Source organism: Protopterus annectens, chromosome 16.part0 (assembly GCF_019279795.1).
Source record: "Protopterus annectens isolate FY-2018-M chromosome 16.part0, PAN1.0, whole genome shotgun sequence".
NCBI lineage: Eukaryota > Metazoa > Chordata > Ceratodontiformes > Protopteridae > Protopterus > Protopterus annectens.
In genome coordinates this window covers 806,610,684-806,631,983 of record NC_056750.1, presented here as the reverse complement: position 1 = coordinate 806,631,983, position 21,300 = coordinate 806,610,684, and the positions used below count along the sequence as shown (strand labels likewise).

Genomic DNA, 21,300 nt, shown 5'->3' with positions numbered 1-21,300 from the left:
GGGGAAGGAGGGTGGGACGCAAGAAGAAGGCGAGAAGAAGACAACTAACATGGAACGTTATGGTAAGAACATAACTTCTATATGTTAAGTTGTCTATCTCGCCTTCATTCTTGCTGGATGGGACCGTCCTAGCACCTTGTCCCGGGTGGCCTAACGGAACAGACTCCTGAGAACAGTGGAACCAAAGTTAGCTCTATGCCTAGAAGCCAAATCCAACTTATAATGAGAAATAAAAGTGTGAGGAGTAGCCCAAGTAGCCGCTGCACAAATGGTGTCAATAGGCAGTCTGTCTTGGAAGGCTAAAGAAGTAGCCAAAGCTCTGGTGGAATGGGCTTTAGGTTTATTAGGCAATTTTGTTGTCTAATTTCATATACCAGGGAAATCAAAGATGTTAGCCATCTGGATAATGATACCTTTGAAACTGAAAGTCCCTTTCTGCTTTCCGCATAGGAGACAAACAGCTGATCAGATTTTCTGAATTGTTTTGTTCTATCCAAGTAGTACCTTAATTGACGATGAACATCCAGGCAGTGTAATTTTTGTTCAGACCTATTGGAATACTCTGGAAAAAGACAGGGAGGTCAATGCTTTGGTTTAGATTTGATGTCGAAACCACCTTAGGCAAAAAGGACGGGTTAGTTCGTAAGGATACTCTGTCCTTATGAAACAAAAGATAAGGAGGACGACAACTGAGTGCTTGAAGTTCTGAAACTCTTCTAGCTGATGTAATAGCTACCAGAAAGAGAGTTTTCCATGATAACAATTTCAAGGAACAGGAAGCTGCAGGTTCGAAGGGGAAAGAATCAAAGAAGCAAGAACTAAATTTAGGTCCCAAGGAGAAGGAGGATTTCTTATAGGAGGTCTGAGAAGAAAAACTCCTTTCAAAAAGGCTTTGCAAAGTTTGTGGGACATTAAGGCAGATTCAGAAATACCCACATGGAAGTTAGAAATAGCTGCCAATTGAACCTTAAGTGTAGATGGAGATGAACCTGCATGGAAGAGTTCAGCTAGAAAATCAAGGACTAGTTGGATGGAAGCGGTGAAAGGATCTATGTCCTTTCCTTGTGCCCAATATGAGAAGCGTTTCCACTTACTCAAATAAATCTTTCGAGTAGAAGATTTATGGGAAGCTATCAATATATCTCTAACAGAGTGAGATAATTGAGGAAGCCTGGCTACGGTTGGAACTGGAGGAACCAAGCAGTGAGGTTCAGAGAGGGAGGGCGATGAAACTGACCCGACTGATGGATCAAAAGATCAGGAACTAGGTCCAGATTCCACGGTCGCTCCAAGAGAAAACGATGTAGAAAGGGGAACCACACTTGTCGAGGCCAGTAAGGAGCAATGAGGATCAAGGATGCCTTCTGAGCGATAGCTTTCTGAATTACTTGAGAGATCAGTGGGAAAGGAGGGAATGCATACAGAAGTCCCGGGCCAAACTTGGACTAGAGCGTCTCTGCTGGGTTGGCCTGGTAAAGGGAATAGAGTGAAATATTCTCTGCACTTGCTGTTTTGGGGAGTAGCAAAAAGATCGCAGCAAGGCTGACCCCACTTGAGAAAAATTTCTCTCACTACAGAGTCTTTCAGAGACCACTCGTGAGGCATGAGTATAGCTCTGCTCAACTTGTCCGCAATGTGATTGGACTTCCGGGATGTGCGTTGCTATCAGAAAACGCTGAGAAGAAATTGCCCATTGCCACAGTCTGAGTGCTTCTCGACACAGGGGTATGATCTGGTTCCGCCTTGTTTGTTGATGTACCACACTACAGACATATTGTCTGTCTGGATTGCAATTGTTCTCAAGGGAAGAGAGTCTTGAAGGGCTTGCAACGCTAAAAGCACTGCTCTCATCTCCAGAACATTTATGTGCAAGTGGCATTCGTTTGGTTGCCATGTGCCCTGGACTGTCCTGCCCTGATAATGCCCCCCCCACCCGATCAGGGAGGCATCCGTTGTCAGTGTAGCAACCGGAGGAGGTGGAACAAAGGGTCTTCCCAACAGGAGCTGGGGGGAAGACATCCACCACATGAGATGCTTTTGCACGCCTGCGTGATCACAATGGTGTGAGACATTGGAAGTTCCTGGTATGACCATTGAGTAAAAAGCATCCACTGAAGGATCCGCATGTGGTATCTGGCTAATGGAAGGAGAGGTATGGCGCTGCCATGATTCCCAACACCTTTAGAACTAACCTGGCTTTGATTCTGTTGTTGTTGAGAAGGAGTGACACCAATTTGTGAATGTCTGATATCCTTTGGTGTGTTAGCCTTGCAGACATGTTTATAGTATCTAGATTTGCGCCTATGTAGGTAATAGTACGACAAGGCGACAAAACAGACTTTTCGCAATTTATTGAAATACCCAGTTTTTGACAAACGTGAAAAGTATAATCTCTGGCCATCAGAAGGAAATGCTTGGTGGGAGCTGTGAGGAGCCAGTCGTCCAAATATGGAAACACCTGGAATCCTTGTCGTCTCAGGTGAGAAGCTACCACTGCCATGCATTTGGTAAACACCGGGGCAGTGGTGAGACCAAAGGGCAGGGCCCTGAACTGAAAATGACTGGTTCCCAGCCTGAAGCGGAGGAATCTTCTGGAGCGTCTGTTCATTTTTATGTGATAGTACGCATCCCGAAGGTCTATAGAGCACATCCAGTTTCCTTTGCCCAAAGGGAAGAATGGATTGCAGCGTGACCATCCGAAATCTTGTTTTCTTGACTGATTTGTTCAAGACACTGAGATCCAATATCGGTCTCCAGTCCCCTGTTTTCTTTGGAACTAAAAAGAACCTTGAGTAGATTCCGGATCCTTGTTGGTCTGCTGGCACTGGCTGAATTGCTCTTTTGCAAGCAGTTTTGAAATTTCCAAAGCTGCTAGATCCCTTTGAGCGGGTGGAACATCTGGAAGGGATTTTTGACTGATTTGGAAAGCGAAGAAAGGGGATAGAATAGCCTTCGGAAATGATGGACTGTACCCATTTGTCTTGAGTCAGGGATAGCCAGGCTTCTGGGTACAGTGACAATCTTCCCCCGGCTGCCTCCGGAGATGGGCAGTCGGGCAACACCTCAGGGATGCTGAAAGGGCTTGTCAGGGAAGGGTTCCCGATTGCCCTGGTTCTGCGGACCCCCCCTGCCCCTAGGGCGACGTCTACCATTGTTATTCCCACCTCTGCCTTTGGTAGGAAAACGACTCTGTGCGTCAGGCGAAGTCCCTTGAGATTGTTTACGGAACCACATCTTTCCACCCTTCTGGCCTTTCGGCTAAGGCCTGGAAGGAGTCGAAAACGGACTCCGACGGCAGAAAGGGTCTTGCCATCAGTCTCGCACCTAGTCAGGGTTTCTTTCACTTGAGGACCAAAGAGAGATGATCCATTAAAAGGGGAGTTCGTGAAAGACGTCTTGAAAGGGTCCACAAAATTGCATAGCCGCATCCAGGCGTGCCTACGTAAGGCTACACCTGTCCCTGCGGCTCTGCTCGCTCCATCGGCCCCGTAAGAAAGGAGGCGCATGGAGGAGTTGGATATGGAATTAAGGGTAGCCAGCTGCGTGTTCATCTTGTCTTGGAAACCCGCAGCTGTAGGATCCTTTAACATTTCACTCGCTTCCTTGATCAAGTCCCTTTGAAGACGAGTGAAATGGCACAGGTAGTTCAGCGAACGCATGGTAAATGTCGCTGAGGAGAACATCCGCTTCCCGTACCTATCCATGGACCTAGATTCCTTGTTAGGTGGATGGACAGGTACTGAAGGATCAGCCAGTTCCTTCTTTGTGGCAGCAGCTACCACCATAGCATCCACAGAAACTCCTTTTGATAAAAATTGCTTGTCTGCTGGAGCTGTGATGAACTTAGAGGGTCTCCTGGGAGTGGGGTCCACTGAATCAGGAGCCGTCCATGCCTTCTTAGCAACCACCTGCATGAGGGGGTCAAGGGAGGGACACCCAGGAGGTGGAAGGACGAGAGCCAAATGCCTCAAGATACACAGATTCGTCCTCCGAAGGGTTGAGGGCTGGCCAATTTCCCTCTGTTTCAGGATCTCCAGAATGTCTGCAAATGAGACATCTTCAGAAGGGGAACGGGGAACCCTCAGAATCATCCAAATCTGTGTCTGACGTGATAGACTCAGGTGAGTCAATGTGTTTCCTCTTACACTTCCTCTTCCGAGGGGCTCTTCTGCCAAATCAGGAGAGGCCTCGAAGAGGATGAAATCCCCACAGGGGCTCCTGAGGAGCTGGCTCTCTGCGGTCCGGGATGAGGTAGTGAGTCGACTTATCCTGAGGCAACATAGAGGGAGTTGCGGACGGAGCCGACTGTGGAGTAGAGCCAGGCTCTAACACACTCCGCATGACCTCGAATGCACCCCTGTCAGGCAGAGCCAGAGGTCCCCGCTCCGAGGAGCTAAGAACCCCCCTCGGCACCGACAGTGATGGCTCCGAGGTCGATGTCGGAGCCGAACTCACCAGCCGAAGCCCCGAGAGGGAGAGGGGGTCGGACAAGGGTCCGATGCCACTCACCCCCTCGGAGCCGACGAGGGAAGTCCGGCACCGAGATTCTTCCAAAGAAGAAAACGGAGCCGATGACGGAGCCGAAGACAATTGTCTCGGCTCCGACGTAATCACAGTCTCGGTTCCGACGCGACCCGGCTCCGAACTCAAGAGAGTCGAAGGAGGAAAATGTTGATGGACCGGGGCAGGCATCGACTGATGAGTCGGGCTCTGAAGCATCTGGGCTAGTGCCTCGGACTTAAGTAGTCGACTCACTACCCTCTGAAGGTCATGATCCGACAGCCTCGATGACCTAGAGGAGTGAGACCTTTGGCTCTGTTCAGACAGCAGGGGAGATCCTGGAGCCGAATGAACGGAGCCAAGAGATGGTGACCTGGACCTCTTCCTAGTTGTCGGCTCCGAAGGTCTGGTCGGAGCCGACACGGGAACCTCAATAACCTCGGCTCCGGCCAGAGCTGAGGAGCCACAGAAACTGTGGACTGAGACTTATCGGCTCCAGCCGGAGCCGATAAAGGCAAAGGTTGAGCAACCTGAGGTCTCGGCTCAGAAGCCGGAGCCGAAGACCTCGATGCCTTAGAGGGCTTCCCTGTTGAAACTGACAGGGAATCCTCTGGCTTCAGTAAGCCTCTAAGAATTAATTTGTTTTTTCTTTCCTGCAGGACCCTGGGGCTGAAGCCATGGCACACAGCACAGGAGTCCTGCAGGTGCAAAGGCCCCAGACAATAGACACAAGAAGTGTGAGCGTCTGTCAGAGACATTTTCTGACAGCACGCATCACACTTCTTGAATCCGGAGACCTTTGCTTCTTTAGACATTTTTTTTTTAACTGACAGGTGTACACAAACACGCACACAAACACACAAGTTATACCCTGTCAGGAAAAACACAATAAAATTAGTAGTAATACTAGAATTTAAACTACAATAAACTAGAATAAACTACAAAAAACACACACACTCCACTAGGGAAGGGAAGGCCTAAAGGCCCAATGGAAGAACCAAAGGTTCTAGGGAAAGAAAACGGAAAATATTTAGGGTCGGGAATAAAGTTTTCTAATCTACACTAACTAAGTAAGAATATTAACTTAAAAGGGGTTTTAAAGAGTAATTTTTACAAGAAAATTAGCACTCACCAGGAACCGGTAGAAGCAACCAACCTCGAAGCTGTAGCGGCAAACGAGATCTGAGGTAACTCTCGCCTAGCATTGTGGGATATAAGGGGAGCCTCGAGCCGGTGGAACCAACTCTCGAGCTTTTAGAGTGGCCGAGTCGGAGCCGAGGTCGGCTCCGAACCCATCCAGCAAGAATGAAGGCGAGATAGACAACTTAACATAATGCCATTATGTCCCTTCTAAAGAAAGAAGACCAACAAGGAAGAAAGGTAACAAAAAGAAAAAAAAAAGGCGTGGGGAGAAGAACCAGGACTGCAACAGTGAAGACACTCATACATCTGCATTTATGATAAGTGTATACAACTGTACTATGTTCTTCGTGTTTCACTGCTGCAGTCATCACATTTATAGGTTCATAGGTAGGTACTAGGCTATCTGCCTTAGGGCATTTACAAGCCTAGCCAGAATGTGTTGGCTTTCGCCACCCTTTTAGACTAGATTCCCAAGCCTCTGTCCAGCAGGGCCATAGAAGTGATCCCAGGAGTAAATTTACGATTTCCCATCCACTCATCAAGATTTCTCTTGAAGAGGGTCAGCGAGGGGCTCTGCCTAACATGAACTGGGATTCTATTCCAGAGCGAGGGGAGCCTCTGGGATATGAATCTATCCCTCCAGCATGTCCTATATATTGTTGTGCTGAGGTTTAAATCCATGGAGCATGTAGCTCTAATGGATTTGGCTTTCATGAGGTGGAGCATGTCCATCAATTTGGGTAGATTCCCAAAGCTGACGAAATGGGAAGAGGCAGTCAAGGAAGCTAGGGGCTGGCTAACATGCCCTGCAAGACTGCAAAGGCAAAGCCTGCCCTGGATTTCAAAAAGAGAGGCAGGTGGTAAATTTTGGTAAAGGTGTGAACAGATGTCCAGGTGGCAGCCTCCAGGATGTCCCTGTTGGGAACCCCTCTGAGGAATGCTGCAGAGGTGGAGGCTGCTCTAGTGGAGTGGGTCCCAACCCCTTTGAGAGTAGTCTTGCCAAGTTGCTTGTAGCAGAAATGGATGCAATGCGCTATCCATTTGGAAATGGTTTGATTGGAGATGGCTTTGCCCACTGGCCCAGAAGCAAAGCTAACCAGCGGTTGGTCAGATTTCTGGAAGGGTTTAGTCCTGTCCAGGTAATATCTGAGCTGTCTGTGCACATCTAGCGAGTGCAGAATCATTTCCCCCTCGTTTTGAGGGTTAGGAAAGAAAGTGGGCAAATGGATGGATTGGTTGGAGCTACACTGGATACTAGTGCTTGGGCATGAAGGATGGATTAGTTCTGAGGGAAACCCTGTCTGCATGGCAGAAGATGAAGGGTTCCATTGCCATGAGAGCTTGCAACTCAGAGACTCTTCTGGCTGAAGTGATGGCCAGGAGGGAAGGCTGTCTTCCAGGAGAGAAATTTTAGCTCTGCAGAAGAAGCTGGTTTGAAAGGAGGCAGGGTGAGCTTTTCCAAGACAAAGTTAAGGTCCCAAGCTGGTATTGGTGCTCTTCTGGGGGGGCATCAAGTTGTTAGCCCCTCTAATGAACTGCTTGATTCGAGGATGTGAAAAAAGAGGCTGCTCAGTGGGAAAATGAGCGGAAATAGCAGAGACGTGGATTTTTATACAGGAGAAAGAGACCACTGTGTATTAGGTCAGCTAAGTTGTCCAGGATGAGAGGGATGGAGGGCTGTGCCGTATTGGCTCCCTTATCCTGGATCCAGGTGCAGTTCCTTTTCCATTTGTCTGCATAAGGCTTTCTGGTGCTAGGGCATCTGGCTTCTCGGATAACATCCAGAACCTATTTACTGAGTAGGGCAGATTGGTCAGGGGTCAGGTTACAAGCCAAGCTACCAAATTGAGTGTCTGCAAATGGGGGTGCATGAATTCCCCTGCCCTCTGGGTTAGGAGGTTGGGAACCTGAGGAAGATTCCATGGGGGCAGTGAGGACAGGCTGTGCAGCAAGGGGTACCAGGGCTGTCTGGAGCTATGAGAATGGTCCTTGTTTTTTCCTCCCTTATTTTGATCAGTACCTTGGGAATGAGAGGTAGGGGAGGAAAGGCACAGACCAAGAGGTTTACCCAGGGAAGGATAGGGCATCTACTTTCCAAGCCATACAGTGATGCTCCCTGGTGCAGAATTTGTCAAGCTGATGGTTGGTGTGGGAGGCAAACAGGTCGACCTCTGGGGTCCCCCATTTCTGAGTTATTAGTACGAAGGTGTTTCTATTGAGCTGCCACTCATGGGGGTCCAACAGTTTTCTGCTTAGTTGGTCTGCCAGGGAGTTGTGAGAGCCTGGCAGGTACTGTGCCAACAGGTGTAGATGCATGGAAGAGGCTGCGAACCAAAGGGTCATGGCCAATCTGCACAGCGGGTAGGAGTGAGTCCCTCCCTGCTTGTTGATGTACCACATCACTGTGGTGTTGTCTGTTTTGATCAGGAGAATCCCTGGAGAGAGAAAGGGTTTGAAAGCTATCAAGGCCTGCTGCACAGCCATCATCTCTTTTAGACTGATGTGCAGGGAGAGTTGCTGGGGGTTCCATTGGCCCTGTATGTACCTGCCATCAAGGCGTGCATCCCAAGTGTAGTCTGATACATCTGTGGTGAGGGTCTGGGTGGCAGGGTGTGGGGAGAAAGGCAGTCCCTTGTTGTGGGAGCAGGCTGTTGCCCACCAAAGAAATTACTCCCTCAGGCAAGGAATAACAGGTAAAAGAGTTTACGATCTTGAGAGTGTTGACACCAAAGGCTCTTTAGGTACCACTGAAGTTTCCTCATATGCAGTCTGGCATATGGAATAAGGAGTATGCAAGATGCCATGAATCCCAGGGCTTGCAGGATTTCCCTTGCAGAAAGCTGGGACCTGGTGGTCAGATGAGAGAAGTAAGCAGATAGGGAATTTTGTTTCTCTGGTGTTAGACATGCCATCTGGAATGCTGAATCCAGACTTGCTCCCAGGAAGACTATCCTTTGGTGGGTACCCATTTGGATTACTTTTTGTTGATTGTGTACCCTAAGGAGGTTAGTAAGTCCTTTACAAAGATGCTCGGTAGTCAGGGAATGGAGTGCCAGCACTCAAATAATGTCAAAGTCCACGTAAATATATGCAAAGCTTTATTCACATAAAGAAAAAATCAAGCGCTTTAGTCTCCAGATTCGGAGACTTTATCAAGATAAAACAAAATTCATTAGACGTTCTGTTTAAATGATTTGTCATCAAATATTAGACCAATCACTCTCCAGAACTCATAAATAATTAAATATTAAAAAACCATAACAAACATATAAATAACCACTTATAAAAATAATACGCAAACAAGCCACCCAGGAAAATACAACAGCATCCTTTTCAGACACAGTAGAAAGACAGAATAAATGCTAAATATATTATATTAGAAATATAAAAATTATTAAAAAAAAAAAAAAAAAATATATATATATATATATATATATATATATATGTATGCATTATGCTATGAAATGAGAGACTATCCACCATACTTGTATCCATTATAAGACTATCTAAAAGGTATGTGAATATAAAATAATATATTAATATATAATCAATAAATCTAAAAGGCACATACCAAAGAACCATTAATACTCCATAACATATTAAAATTCATATATAATTATATAAAACACCACCTAATTTAATCAAGGACATATACAAATAATACCTAAAAACAAAAATAAAGTGTATAATTAGTAGCTTATTGGCTCAAAAACTAAAGATATTTAAATTTCTATCTACCCAATGCTTTTAATTAAAAAAAACAAATGATTGAGAAAGATTTGTTTAAACCTGATCACTGGGTTGCATTTGTCCTAAGTTGCCATAAGGCTTCATTTCTCTCAAGGTATAATGGCCATGGTCCACCTCTTGCGTCAATCTGTAAGGGCTCAATCACAGTAAATTTAAAAGTGTGGCCAGGCAATTTGTTACAATGTTTCGCCAAAGCATTTGTATCCTTTTTCAATCTAATATCCCTGAGGTGTTCATAGATTAATTTGCTCTCTGTCTTTCCTATATAAAAACAGGCACATTTGCAACAAAAAGCACAATACACAACCTTCTCCGTGTAACAACTACACTTTTTCCTCAGTGACCTTTACACCATTTATATTAAAAGATGACCCTTCTATTATGTATTCGCAATAATTGCACAGTCCACATTTTTTCATATAGCCGTACCCTTGTACATGGCCACCACCTTCAAAAATATTTTTAAGAGATTGACCCTTCCTACAAAGAACAATAGGTTTTTCCCCAACACACTGTCTAACTTCACTACATGATGATAAAAATCACCCAGTTCTTAAAAAGAATATCCATAATTTCTTTACTTGCCAGATTATAAGTAGTAATAAAGGCTGAATGAAAATTAACATTAGTTAAACCAGTTCTGTTGTGTGTCCCAACAATTGTATTGGACACCACATTTAAATCCTCAGACAAAGTATCAGATTCACTGTGAACATTCCTGTGAATAGATTGCCTACCTTTCAATAGTTAAAATGGCCTGAAAGAACCCCTCTTCTCCCTTTTATTAATAACCTCCAACATCAAATTGTTAACCAAATCCACCGGGTGGGTAGTCCCTCTTCAGAAACATATCCTTTAAAAGCTCACATTCATTAAGAAAGAAATCAAAACAAGAAACCATCCAGGCAGCCCTTACGAACTGCCCCTTCACTGCCGCTGTTTTTTGCTTATATGGATGAGAGCTATCAAAATGCAAGAAACTGTTGGAATATGTTTCTTTTCGGTGAATCTCAGGTACAAATTTTTTTGAGGAAATATCCTTTAACAGCCTGACATCTAAATAAGAAATTTCATTCAGACCAATTGAATGAGTAAACTTCAGAAAGGGTGTTGAATTGTTAATATAGGATAAAAACTCGCCTATTTAGTTTTCAGGCCCATCCCAAAATATAAAAATATCATCAAAAAATCGTACATACATTCTGCAGTGGGTATAAAAATGTGAGTTAAATAGGAACGTTTTCTCCCACTGCAGTATAACCATACTGGCATATAAACCGCCACATGGTGAACCCACATTAACCCCTACAGTTTGGATGAAAAACTCATTATCAAAAAGTATACAATTACTCTTTAAAACCAATTCAAATAAATTGCTCATACACATTAATATTGGGTTGGGATACCCCTCTTTGTAAAAGATAATCTCATACCTATTCAAACCCTATATCATGGGGTATTGAGCTACATAAATCTCTAACGTCTATAGTAATAGAAACACCAGTATCAATAAATTCCAAATTATTAATCCTTTGCAAGAAATCCCATGAATCTTTACGTAGACTCAAGTCATCAACAACAAAAGATTTTAACTTGATGTCCAAATATCTAGCAACAGGATATGTAACAGATCCTCGCCCATCTACAATTGGACGCATGGGTGGATCTAAGATACTTATGTATTTTGGGTAAACCAAAAATACATGGAGTTCTTGGGTGGAGGACCGACAAAAAATTATATTCGTCAATAGAAATGGAACTCTCAATAAATAAATCAAGTTAATTTCGAACCTTATTATAAGTACCATTTAATTAATTCAAGGATATTCTCCTGTATGCATCTCCATTCAAGATTTTTCTCATTCGTTCATTATAATCACCCAAGTCCATAATGACAAACCCCCAACCTTTATCTGGTTTTATAACCCTCACACGTCTTTGTTAGACCGTAATTTAGTCAAACCATCCAATTCACCCTTACTTAGGTTAGTAAAATCTTTTTTTTGTAATTTCCTAACATCAACTTATTTATTTATTTATTGCATTTGTTTACCGGGATAAGTCCACTGGGCCTAAAAAAGCCCATTTTCAGTGGAGGCCCAGGGAGAAAATCTCCAACGAGATACAGAAAAAATACAAACATTAATTAGTACAGAAGCAGAAAGTGTTACAGATAGTAAATATATGGAAACCAAATAGGTGCCGCTATAGATCCAAAGGTCCACTCGTCAACACAAAAAGCAGCCTGAAAAGATGTAAAAACAATACACGAGTAGATACCACCACGATAAGTCCAATAAACTGAGCAGCAAAGTTTCAGTACATTTATTGTAATTATAAAACAAAAAAGATGAGCGCTTTCGCGTACACATAAGTACGCTTCTTCAGACCTTAAAAAACTTTAATTTAAAACACCCTTTTTATATAAAAAGTCTTTCATTCTAATGAAAGCAATTAATCAATCAATCACTCAGAAACACAATTTCCTAATGGACATTCCCTAGTTACCTAGCGCTTCTCATAAAATCACAAGAATAATCAACATCATACATTTATTTATATATATATATATATATATATATATATATATATATATATATATATATATATATATATATATATATATATATATATCTGTGTGTATATATAATGTTTATTTGTGTCATAATGATACTATTGGATTTAATAACAATAATATTGTTAGAAATTAATAATATGAATTATTATAGCAATGGCTCCATGTAAAGGGCCATTATATGAAACATTGGTATATCTACATGGTATCCGTATGGTACCTGTATTGGATTGTACAGAGATGCATAAGGTTTTGTTTATTTTAAGTGTTTTAAGTTTATGTATATTGTTTTATTTTATTTTGTTTGTTTGTGTATATATAACGTTATGTATATTTGCATATTTGTACGTTCTTTCCATATATTTTATGAGAACATCACTACAGAAACACATAGATATGTATATGGAAGCATGAATTATTTAGGATGCCTTATTGTTTATGATGTTGATTATTCTTGTGATTTTATGAGAAGCGCTAGGTAACTAGGGAATGTCCATTAGGAAATTGTGTTTCTGAGTAATTGATTGATTGATTAATTGCTTTCATTAGAATGAAAGACTTTTTATATAAAAAGGGTGTTTTAAATTAAAGTTTTTTAAGATCTGAAGAAGCGTATGTGTGTGTACACGAAAGCGCTCATCTTTTTTGTTTTATAATTACAATAAATGTACTAAAACTTTGCTGCTCAGTTTATTGGACTTATCGTGGTGGTATCTACTCGTGTATTGTTTTTACAGACAGTAAATATAGTAACATATACAGAATGTATACATAAAAGCAGGAATCTAGTTTGTTTGATTACAGCAATATATACAGAAAATATACATTAAAGCAGAATTCAATGAATTCAATCAGATTGGTATAAACAGAGATCAGTATTATTGTACCAGAATCAACAAGTGAAGATAAAAATAAATATGGAGAAAATATCATCAGTCACTAGTAGCAAAATACATAGGAGTTTAGTAATCATATAAGGAGAGAGAAGAGGTTAGGTTAAATCTTTCAAAAATCAATATAGAGGGATGGATGGGTGGGTTATACATACTTGAAATGTGTAGGGGGTTGCTCACGTTCCACGGATTTACATAAAACATTCAAATTCAACTTCCTTACAAAATTTTTCAGGTCCACCAATGTTTGAGCTACATTATAATTTTTCACAGGAACAAATGTCAACCCTTTAGCAAGTAAATCACACTCACTGACATCAATTTCGGCAAACAAAAAAATAAATACATTAAAATCACCTTTGGAATGTCCTACTATAGAACATTTATCCAAATTATGTCCTTGTAAGGTTAATTCCAACCTCAATGCCCACCTCCCCCCCCCCTCTGATACATTGATTGGCCTCCCTGGCCTCTGTTTGTAGAAAATGTCCCCTGACCCTGCACATTCTGGTTGTATCTGTCTCTCGGTCTCTCAGACCTCCTTAAAGGAGGAAAGTTCTCCTGATCCAAAAAAGAATCCGGGTTACTTGAAGATGCAACATCAATATTGTCACCATTCCAAACTTGTGACCTAGGAGGCTGAGGGTAGGCCATGTTAGCACTGTACTGGGCCTTATCCCTCTCAAGTTTCTTCATTTTCCTATTTTTTATTGAAACCATTTCTTGCTCAATACTTTTAAAAATTCAATTATAGTCAAATATATTTTCCTCATGTGCAACATCATGCACAATTTTCCTATCTAAATCTGTTGCCTCCTTCATTAAATCAGTCAATAGTTCACTGTGCTTTATAACAAGCTCCATGTATTCAGAGTCATGCCTATCAAACATTAAAAGTAGCTCTTTATGTAAACAAGAATCAGTCACCAGGCCTTTGGGGAAGTGAGAACCTACGGGTTTGCGCATGGGGCGCTTCCCACAGGCCTGGTTTTTAATGTATTTAATTTTTCATCTGCCCAAATTGATGTCAATGATTGTGATTTACTTGCTAAAGGTTTGACATTTGTTCCTGTGAAAAATTATAATGTAGCTCAAACATTGGTTGACCTGAAACATTTTGTAAGGAAGTTGAATTTTTTCTTTATTCTATTTTTTCTTCTTTTTAAGAACTGGGTGATTTTATCATCATGTAGTGAAGTTAGACAATGTGTTGGGGAGAAACCTATTGTTGTTTAAAGGAAGGGTCAATCTCTTAAAAATATTTTTGAAAGTGGTGGCCATGTACAAGGATACGGCTATATGAAATAATGTGGACTGTGCAATTATTGTGAATACATAATAGAAGGGTCATCTTTTAATATAAATGGTGTAAAGGTCACTTTGAGGAAAAAGTGTAGCTGTTACACGGAGAAGGTTGTTTATTGTGCTTTTTTTGCAAATGTGCCTGTTTTTATATAGGAAAGACAGTGAGCAAATTAATCTATGAACACCTCAGGGATATTAGATTGAAAAAGGATACAAATGCTTTGGCGAAACATTGCAACAAATTGCCTGGCCACACTTTTAAATTTATTGTGATTGAGCCCTTACAGATTGACCCAAGAGGTGGACCATGGCCATTATACCTTGAGAGAAATGAAGCCTTATGGCAACTTAGGACAAATGCAACCCAGTGGCCAGGTTTAAACAAATCTTTCTCAATCACTTGTTTTTTTTTAAATTAAAAGCATTTGCTAGATAGAATTTAAATATCTTTAGTTTTTGAGCCAATAAGCTACTAATTATGCACTTTATTTTTGTTTTTAGGTATTATTTGTATATGTCCTTGATTAAATATAGGTGGTGTTTTATAGAATTATATTTGAATTTTAATATATTATAGAGTATTAATGGTTCTATGGTATGTGCCTTTTAGATTTATTAATTATATATTAATATATTATTTTTATATTCATATACATTTTAGTCTTATAATGGATATAAGTATGGTGGATAGTCTCATTTCATAGCATAATGCATACACATATATTTTTTTAATAATTTTTAATTTTTATATTTCTAATATAATATATTTATCATATATTCTGTTGTTCTACTGCATCTGAAAAGGATGCTGTTGTATTTTCCTGGGTGCTTGTTTGCGTATTATTTTTATAAATGGTATATTTATATGTTTGTTACGTTTTTTAATATTTAATTATTTATGAGTTCTAGACAGTGATTGGTCTAATATTTAATGAGGAATCATTTAAATAGAACGTCTAATGAATTTTGTTTCATCTTTTATCCGAATCTGGAGACAAAAGTGCTTGATTTTTTTCTTTATGTGAATAAAGCTTTGCATATATTTACGTGGACTTTGACATTATGAGTGCTGTCACTCCATTCCCTGACTACCGAGCATCTGTGATGTGGTTTGGTCATTTGGTTAGGTTTTTTTACAAGGTCCTTTACAAAGGCCAGGTCTTTGAGCAGCTTTTCCTGGCTGGTCTGCCAGAATAAGGCAGTCATCTAAGTAGGGATAAATCTGAATATTTCTTTGTCTGCAAAAAGCCAGGCATTTTGTGAAATGTGTGGGAGCAGTAGATAAGCCAAAGGGAAGTGCTGAGATCCTGCCTTAAAGCAAAGATATTTTCTGCAGGACTCCCTGATGGGAATGTGGAGGTAGGGCTCTTTTAGGTCCAGGGTGACTAGCCAAGCATCCTTGGACAACATGGGTAGCAGCTGCTGGAGGGTGAGCATTTTGAATTTGAGCATCAGCAAGAAGGTGTTTAGAATGAACAGATCGTGGATGGGGTGCCTGGTGCCCTCTTTTCTGGGTACCAGAAAAAGTCTGGAGTAGAAGCCTTGGCCTATCTGTTCTGCAGGAACGTGTTCTACTGATCCCAAGGAGAGCAGGGTATGGATTTGCTTTTGAGCCTCTGCCCACTGATTTGGTGGAAGATCTGGGAACCCTTTAGGGTGTGGAAGGAGAATTTGTACCCCTGAGACACAATGTTCACAACCCATTGGTCCTTGGTAATGGTGGCCCAGGTGCTTGAGTGAAAGGAGAGTTTTCCTCCTAGGGGTATGTGATGGTGGATAGAAGCACGGTGGGGAAGGGGTGAGTCATTGTGGGTTTTTGCCATAAGGGGTAGCTTAGAACTCCCTGGTTTTGAAGTGGAGGCAGTTCACTGCTTAGATCGCTGCAACCCATGGGACTTGCTGTCTTGGAGATCTGTTTCCACAGGGCCTAGGCTGGCCCTGTTTACTAAGTGCAAGAAAAGACCAGTGTTTGGAAGAAAAATACCTGCTGAACATAGGGGGCTGTACCTGTAACAAATCTTTAACAGTCTACATAGATTTTGCTTTCTCTTCCATCTTTTTTTAACACCTCTTCTGCTTTAGTACCAAATAAGTTATCTTTGTGCAAGGGTGCATCCAACAATTTTGATTTGACATGGTCAGGCAGGGGTAGTTCCTTAAGCCATGCATGTCTTCTAATGACAGATCCAGTGACTGCTGCCCTGCAAGAAGCTTCTAGAGCATAAAAACCGCAGTGCAAAGTGTGTTTAGTTACTTGAGCAGCAGAGTGCATTAATTCCTGCAAATCATTAGATTCTGTCCATGCAGGAAAGGAGTTAATTTTTTGTTTAAGGAGTTCCAAGGCATGCTGCTGATATTTAAGCATATGGAACTGACAATTGAGTGCCCTGATAGTGAGAGTAGCTGAGGTGTATACTTTTTTACCCCATCTGTCCAGTGCTCTGGAATTCCTGTCTGAAGGGGTGGGATTCTTAGCTAAAGTAGCTTTGACCCCTTTTGGGCCTTGAGTAATGACTTCAGGGTCCGCTGTTGGGTTTTTAAAGAGATAGTTGTGAGAGTCAGGGACTCTAATACCAGTCTGGCTTTCTGGGAGCAGGAGGGAGGGTGCCTGGAGTCGATCTGTTTTCAAGGAAGACATCATCTACCACCTCTAGGACTGGGGGGATGGTTAAGGGTCTGTGCTGTGGCAGGTCCAAAACGCTGAGTCTCTTTTTAGACTATGGGTAGTCTAGACTCTCCCATTTTAAATGCTCCCTTAAAGTATGCAGGGTTTCCCCAAAGGAAAAATCCTCTGGGGGTGAGGCTGAAGGAATAGATTCCTCTGCATCAGAATCCTCATATGTACAGAGGGGCTGCATGTCTTCATAGTCAGATGCATCAGATTCATCTGACTGTTGTTCAGACAAAACGTCTGGAGACAGATCTCTTTCTTTTGCAGGGAATGGTTTGGCTTCCCCTAATCAGCATGAGAAGGTCCTCTGCCATCCTAAGCATTTGTCACTATGGCAAGGGAGCAGGCATCAAAGAATGGCTGGAAGGTGGTTTCTTGGGGGTGGTTCGACCCCTTGGCCTAAGGAACTCGGTTGGTTTAGAAAGAACGGAAGCCATGAAAGAAGGCGTCAGTTTATGTCTGGATTCCGTTATGCGAAGGACTTCCTCAGAATCTGGTGTCTGCACAGCGGCTCCAGACCCATCCAAGGTAGAGACGACCACAGGATCTTTAGACGAAGAAGAGTTCTGCAGCATACCAGACTCCGAAAGGGTCTCGGTAGAGGCCTGCGATTAACTGAGGCGGGCATCAGGGGCTGCGAAAGCACCTCACTGAATTCTGGAGGACCGACAACCAGCTTGTCAGTAATGTTGTCAGAAGGTTTAGTCCTGTACAGTCTGTCTCTGTCTATGTTTTTTCGGAAGGTCTGCTGTCGGATGGCTTATGGAAGCCATATCAGAATTCGAGGACTGTAAACGGAAATACCTGGCTACAATAAGGGCCCGAAAACGAACATTTCTGGCATTAAACAAAGCACAAAACTGACAAAGAGGGACGCCATGGTCTGGGCCTAGACAAGTGATGCAGTATGAATGGAAGTCCCGATGTGGTATCTGCTTTTCACAGGTGAGACAATTATTAACTTTTTCTGACATCGGTTAGTGCAAGAAAAAAGGATCCCCAATGGGGTACTTAGCTTTTGAAGACTTCAATTCATAAATGAAACTCAGGTAGCAGCCGACCGGCACTCGTGCAAACTGCTTCTGCTTCGGGCTCCATGGCAAGAAAGACTGATGTAATGGCGTTGGCTGCCTTCCTTTATACCCCTGATGACTCGATGTCAGTCTTTAAGCGTCAGAAACCGACACAGGAATACTAAGTCTCTGGTATTCAGGATGGCCGTGGGCTACCCCAGCAGGGATAACCTAAATGTGATGACTGCAACAGTGAAACACGAAGGACATCTTCATAGCTATAAAGATAAAAGCAATTGGAAAATGTATATCATCTTCACACAACTAATTCAGAACTTAAAGGATTATGTATACAATACTCTCATACTTTACATCATGCAGATCTTAACAAGCAAGTAACTAAAAGATATACTTCTAGCAACAGAACCATGTTTGGAACCCTCTCCCTACATGGTGAGTATCACACAATAGAACCATGTTTGGAACCCTCTCCTTACATGGTGAGTATCACACAACAGAACAATGTTTGGAACCCTCTGCCCTACATGGTGAGTATCACACTTATATCATTTTTTTTTTTTTTTTTTTTTTTTTTTTTTTTAACTGCCACCCATGTTCATTCAAAGAATATACAGATTTTATTCTAGCCCCAAGTCTTCGCTGTCGCAGAACAAATATATTTAGAGGTGTGAGGTGAGTGGCCTTGCCCCTTCATGCAAAAACATTTTTTGTCACACAAACTCTCTATTTACCCACAGGACAGATGATCTTAAGGTTACTTAATTTAGTAATATATGGGTATCGGAGAGTGAGCCATAAAAAAAAAAGTGTGTTAGCTTATATTTTGATGATTCCCAGTGCAATGTTTATGGGTGTGATGTTCAAGTATAGATCTTGGAGCCTATTCAACATAGGAGATTAACTACATCCCCATGGCTCACATTCAAAAGATAAACTGCAGAGATAAAAGTGACTGATAAACACTCCAGGGTAAATGGAATAGAAATCTATAGAAATAAGGAAGAATAAAACTACACAGTTTCAAATACTAATTAGATATTCTTACGGGATATCTAAAACAGAAAGCAGATATGCTTAGAATCAGGGTTTTAAATGAATTAGTGCCCTGGGCTTGTATTGTACTTATGATTGTGAAAAAAAATATGGATCCTGAGAGACTGGAACTCCCTGCATTGCTTTTGGCTAAGGGATACCTTAATTTCCAAGGTGTACAATGTTATTTTTCTCTGTATGTACAGACAGACAGTGACAGAAATGATCTATGATGCACGAAGACCGTAAGATGGACATGTCCATGAATAATGTAGATCCCACAACAGCAGTAACTCCCTGCAAAAAGCTCACAGGGCTGAGTGGTCACTAATGCTCAGAAAAAAGAGCAAACTGTAGCACGGCTATTCAGTAAACTAAATAAACACTACAGACTGTAGCGCGGCTATTCAGTAAACTAAATAAACACGACAGACTCGCATTCCAAATGCACTGTATCTTTTTGTCTTTGATTTAAAGATTAATTTAAAGTGGGCATAAGAAAAATCACTTACCAAGTGGTACCCAAGAATCTGCCTGATGGATGCCAGGCCACACGAGCTACCCGCATTCCATGCCCTTCTATATCAGCCACTGGCTCATCACTGCAGGAAAAGAAAATACAGTTATAAGTGAACCCCGTTCTGATAGATTAATATATATGCCACTTGCATCCTCATCATTAGCAATAAATGATTTTTCTTTTATGCTTTGATTTGGATCACCACATTACAACCTTTAAATAGGTTTTTCTACTTCCATTCTAGACTGCTGTCTGCCTCATCTGATCTTCAGTGCTGCCACATGTAATGCATACATGTGCTATTTTTCAATCTGTCACCAACTAGAAGCAAAACTGAAATGAAAAGGAACACCAGATGACTTACGAATTTACACCACACCACTCAGTGAATGATATATTCCTGTGTTCTGTGCTACAGAGGTAATCACCCCTTTCAGAGGGCACTCAAGACTTGAAGAAACATGTTTACATTAGTGGGGAGAGCACTAGATAACCATGCCAAGATGACTACCAAAGCTCTGGATGGGACTGGCAAAAATGTTGATAAAAACAGGGTTTTCGGGGGAGGAAAAAACAACTTAGAAGGAAAGAGGAGTGTGCAGGAACAAAATGAGAAAGAGATGGCTGCTTTTAAAGCTGCAACTAATGAGGAATACCCGTGCATTTTCTTTGAAAGGTAACCACAGTAAGCGAGATGTCAGCCCCTTAAAACAAACAAATGAACATCAAACAGAAGTGGAATGGCTATAAGGAAAACTGCAAAATCAGGAGGAAGATACAGCAGCAATTAAAGCTGAGCTGCAGGAATAGATTCTTAAGACACAAACGTTAACAGATGTAATAAAAAGACGGACAAAGATGATCTTTAAAATCACTCGAAATGTAGTAACAGGAATAATTGGAACACAAAAGAGACAGTGAGCAACAGTGACGTGGAGCAATTTGGAGTGCAGCTATTACTCGAGAGAGACTTGTGATACCAGGAAATCAAGAAACACCAACAAAGAGGATACAGAGAGTGGGATGGCATCAAGCAGCAGCAGAATGCAGGCCTGGGCACATTTTGGCATATTTCCTTTCCTTTGCTGTACAAATGAAACAATAAGGCATGCAAAAAGACAAAGTTTGCAAGGATATCCATAAAGAAGGTTGAGGATTACTCAGAAACACACTACAGCAGATAGTTATTCTGAAGGTATTAAATGAACTACGAATGAATGAAACGGGATTTCCAAGATGTCTGCACAATGATCAACTGGTTGATTTGAGCTCGCCCAGCGTAAAAAGAGAAAATGTTAAGGGGCCAGTATAACTGTCTGTCTGGGTAAAATTCAGTCTCTAGCTATTAATATGGAGAACCTGAAATCATCCAGAAAAGGAGAAGAGAAACCTCTTGACTAAAAATAATTTTGCAGCTGTTCATCAAAAAGCATTTCAATTTTCAGCTTTAGTATATGAGGCAGTTTCCAGTATAAATTTAGAGAAAAAACTAAATCCACTCAGAGGTGTTTATGAAACACTGAAGAAATATAGCAACTCATAACAAAAGGCTTGAAAACAAGAGAAACATTATTCTAGTTATTCAGATGAGCTGATAAAAAAATCAGAAGTTGAAATGAAACCACTGGCTGAGCATGAGGCTTTTCCAGTAGAGCCATTTCAAAATATACTAGAGATAGAACACAGAGAATGCAAAGAAAATTTCAGATGTTCTGCTGTACCACAGAAACTGGTAGGAACAGACTGTATTACTTTAAGGAAAGTACAAGACCGGCATTAGTAAAGATGCAGTAGAAGGAGTTGTTACTGACAAAGTTGTGGGAGAAAGGAAAAAATATTAAAAACTGCAGACAAAAGTGTGTTTGTGGAAAATGATT

At 41.5% G+C, this 21,300-nt stretch overlaps 1 protein-coding gene across 2 annotated transcripts in view; it reads right to left on the bottom strand.

The window, feature by feature from the left end:
• Nucleotides 1-21,300, bottom strand: part of PRPF4 (pre-mRNA processing factor 4) — a 981,057-nt gene that overhangs the window by 188,450 nt on the left and 771,307 nt on the right. For both annotated transcript variants that reach the window (XM_044058032.1, XM_044058033.1), the window contains exon 10: nt 19,416-19,505. In XM_044058032.1, the coding sequence (XP_043913967.1) occupies nt 19,416-19,505 (90 nt within the window). The remainder of the gene's footprint in view (nt 1-19,415; nt 19,506-21,300) is intronic.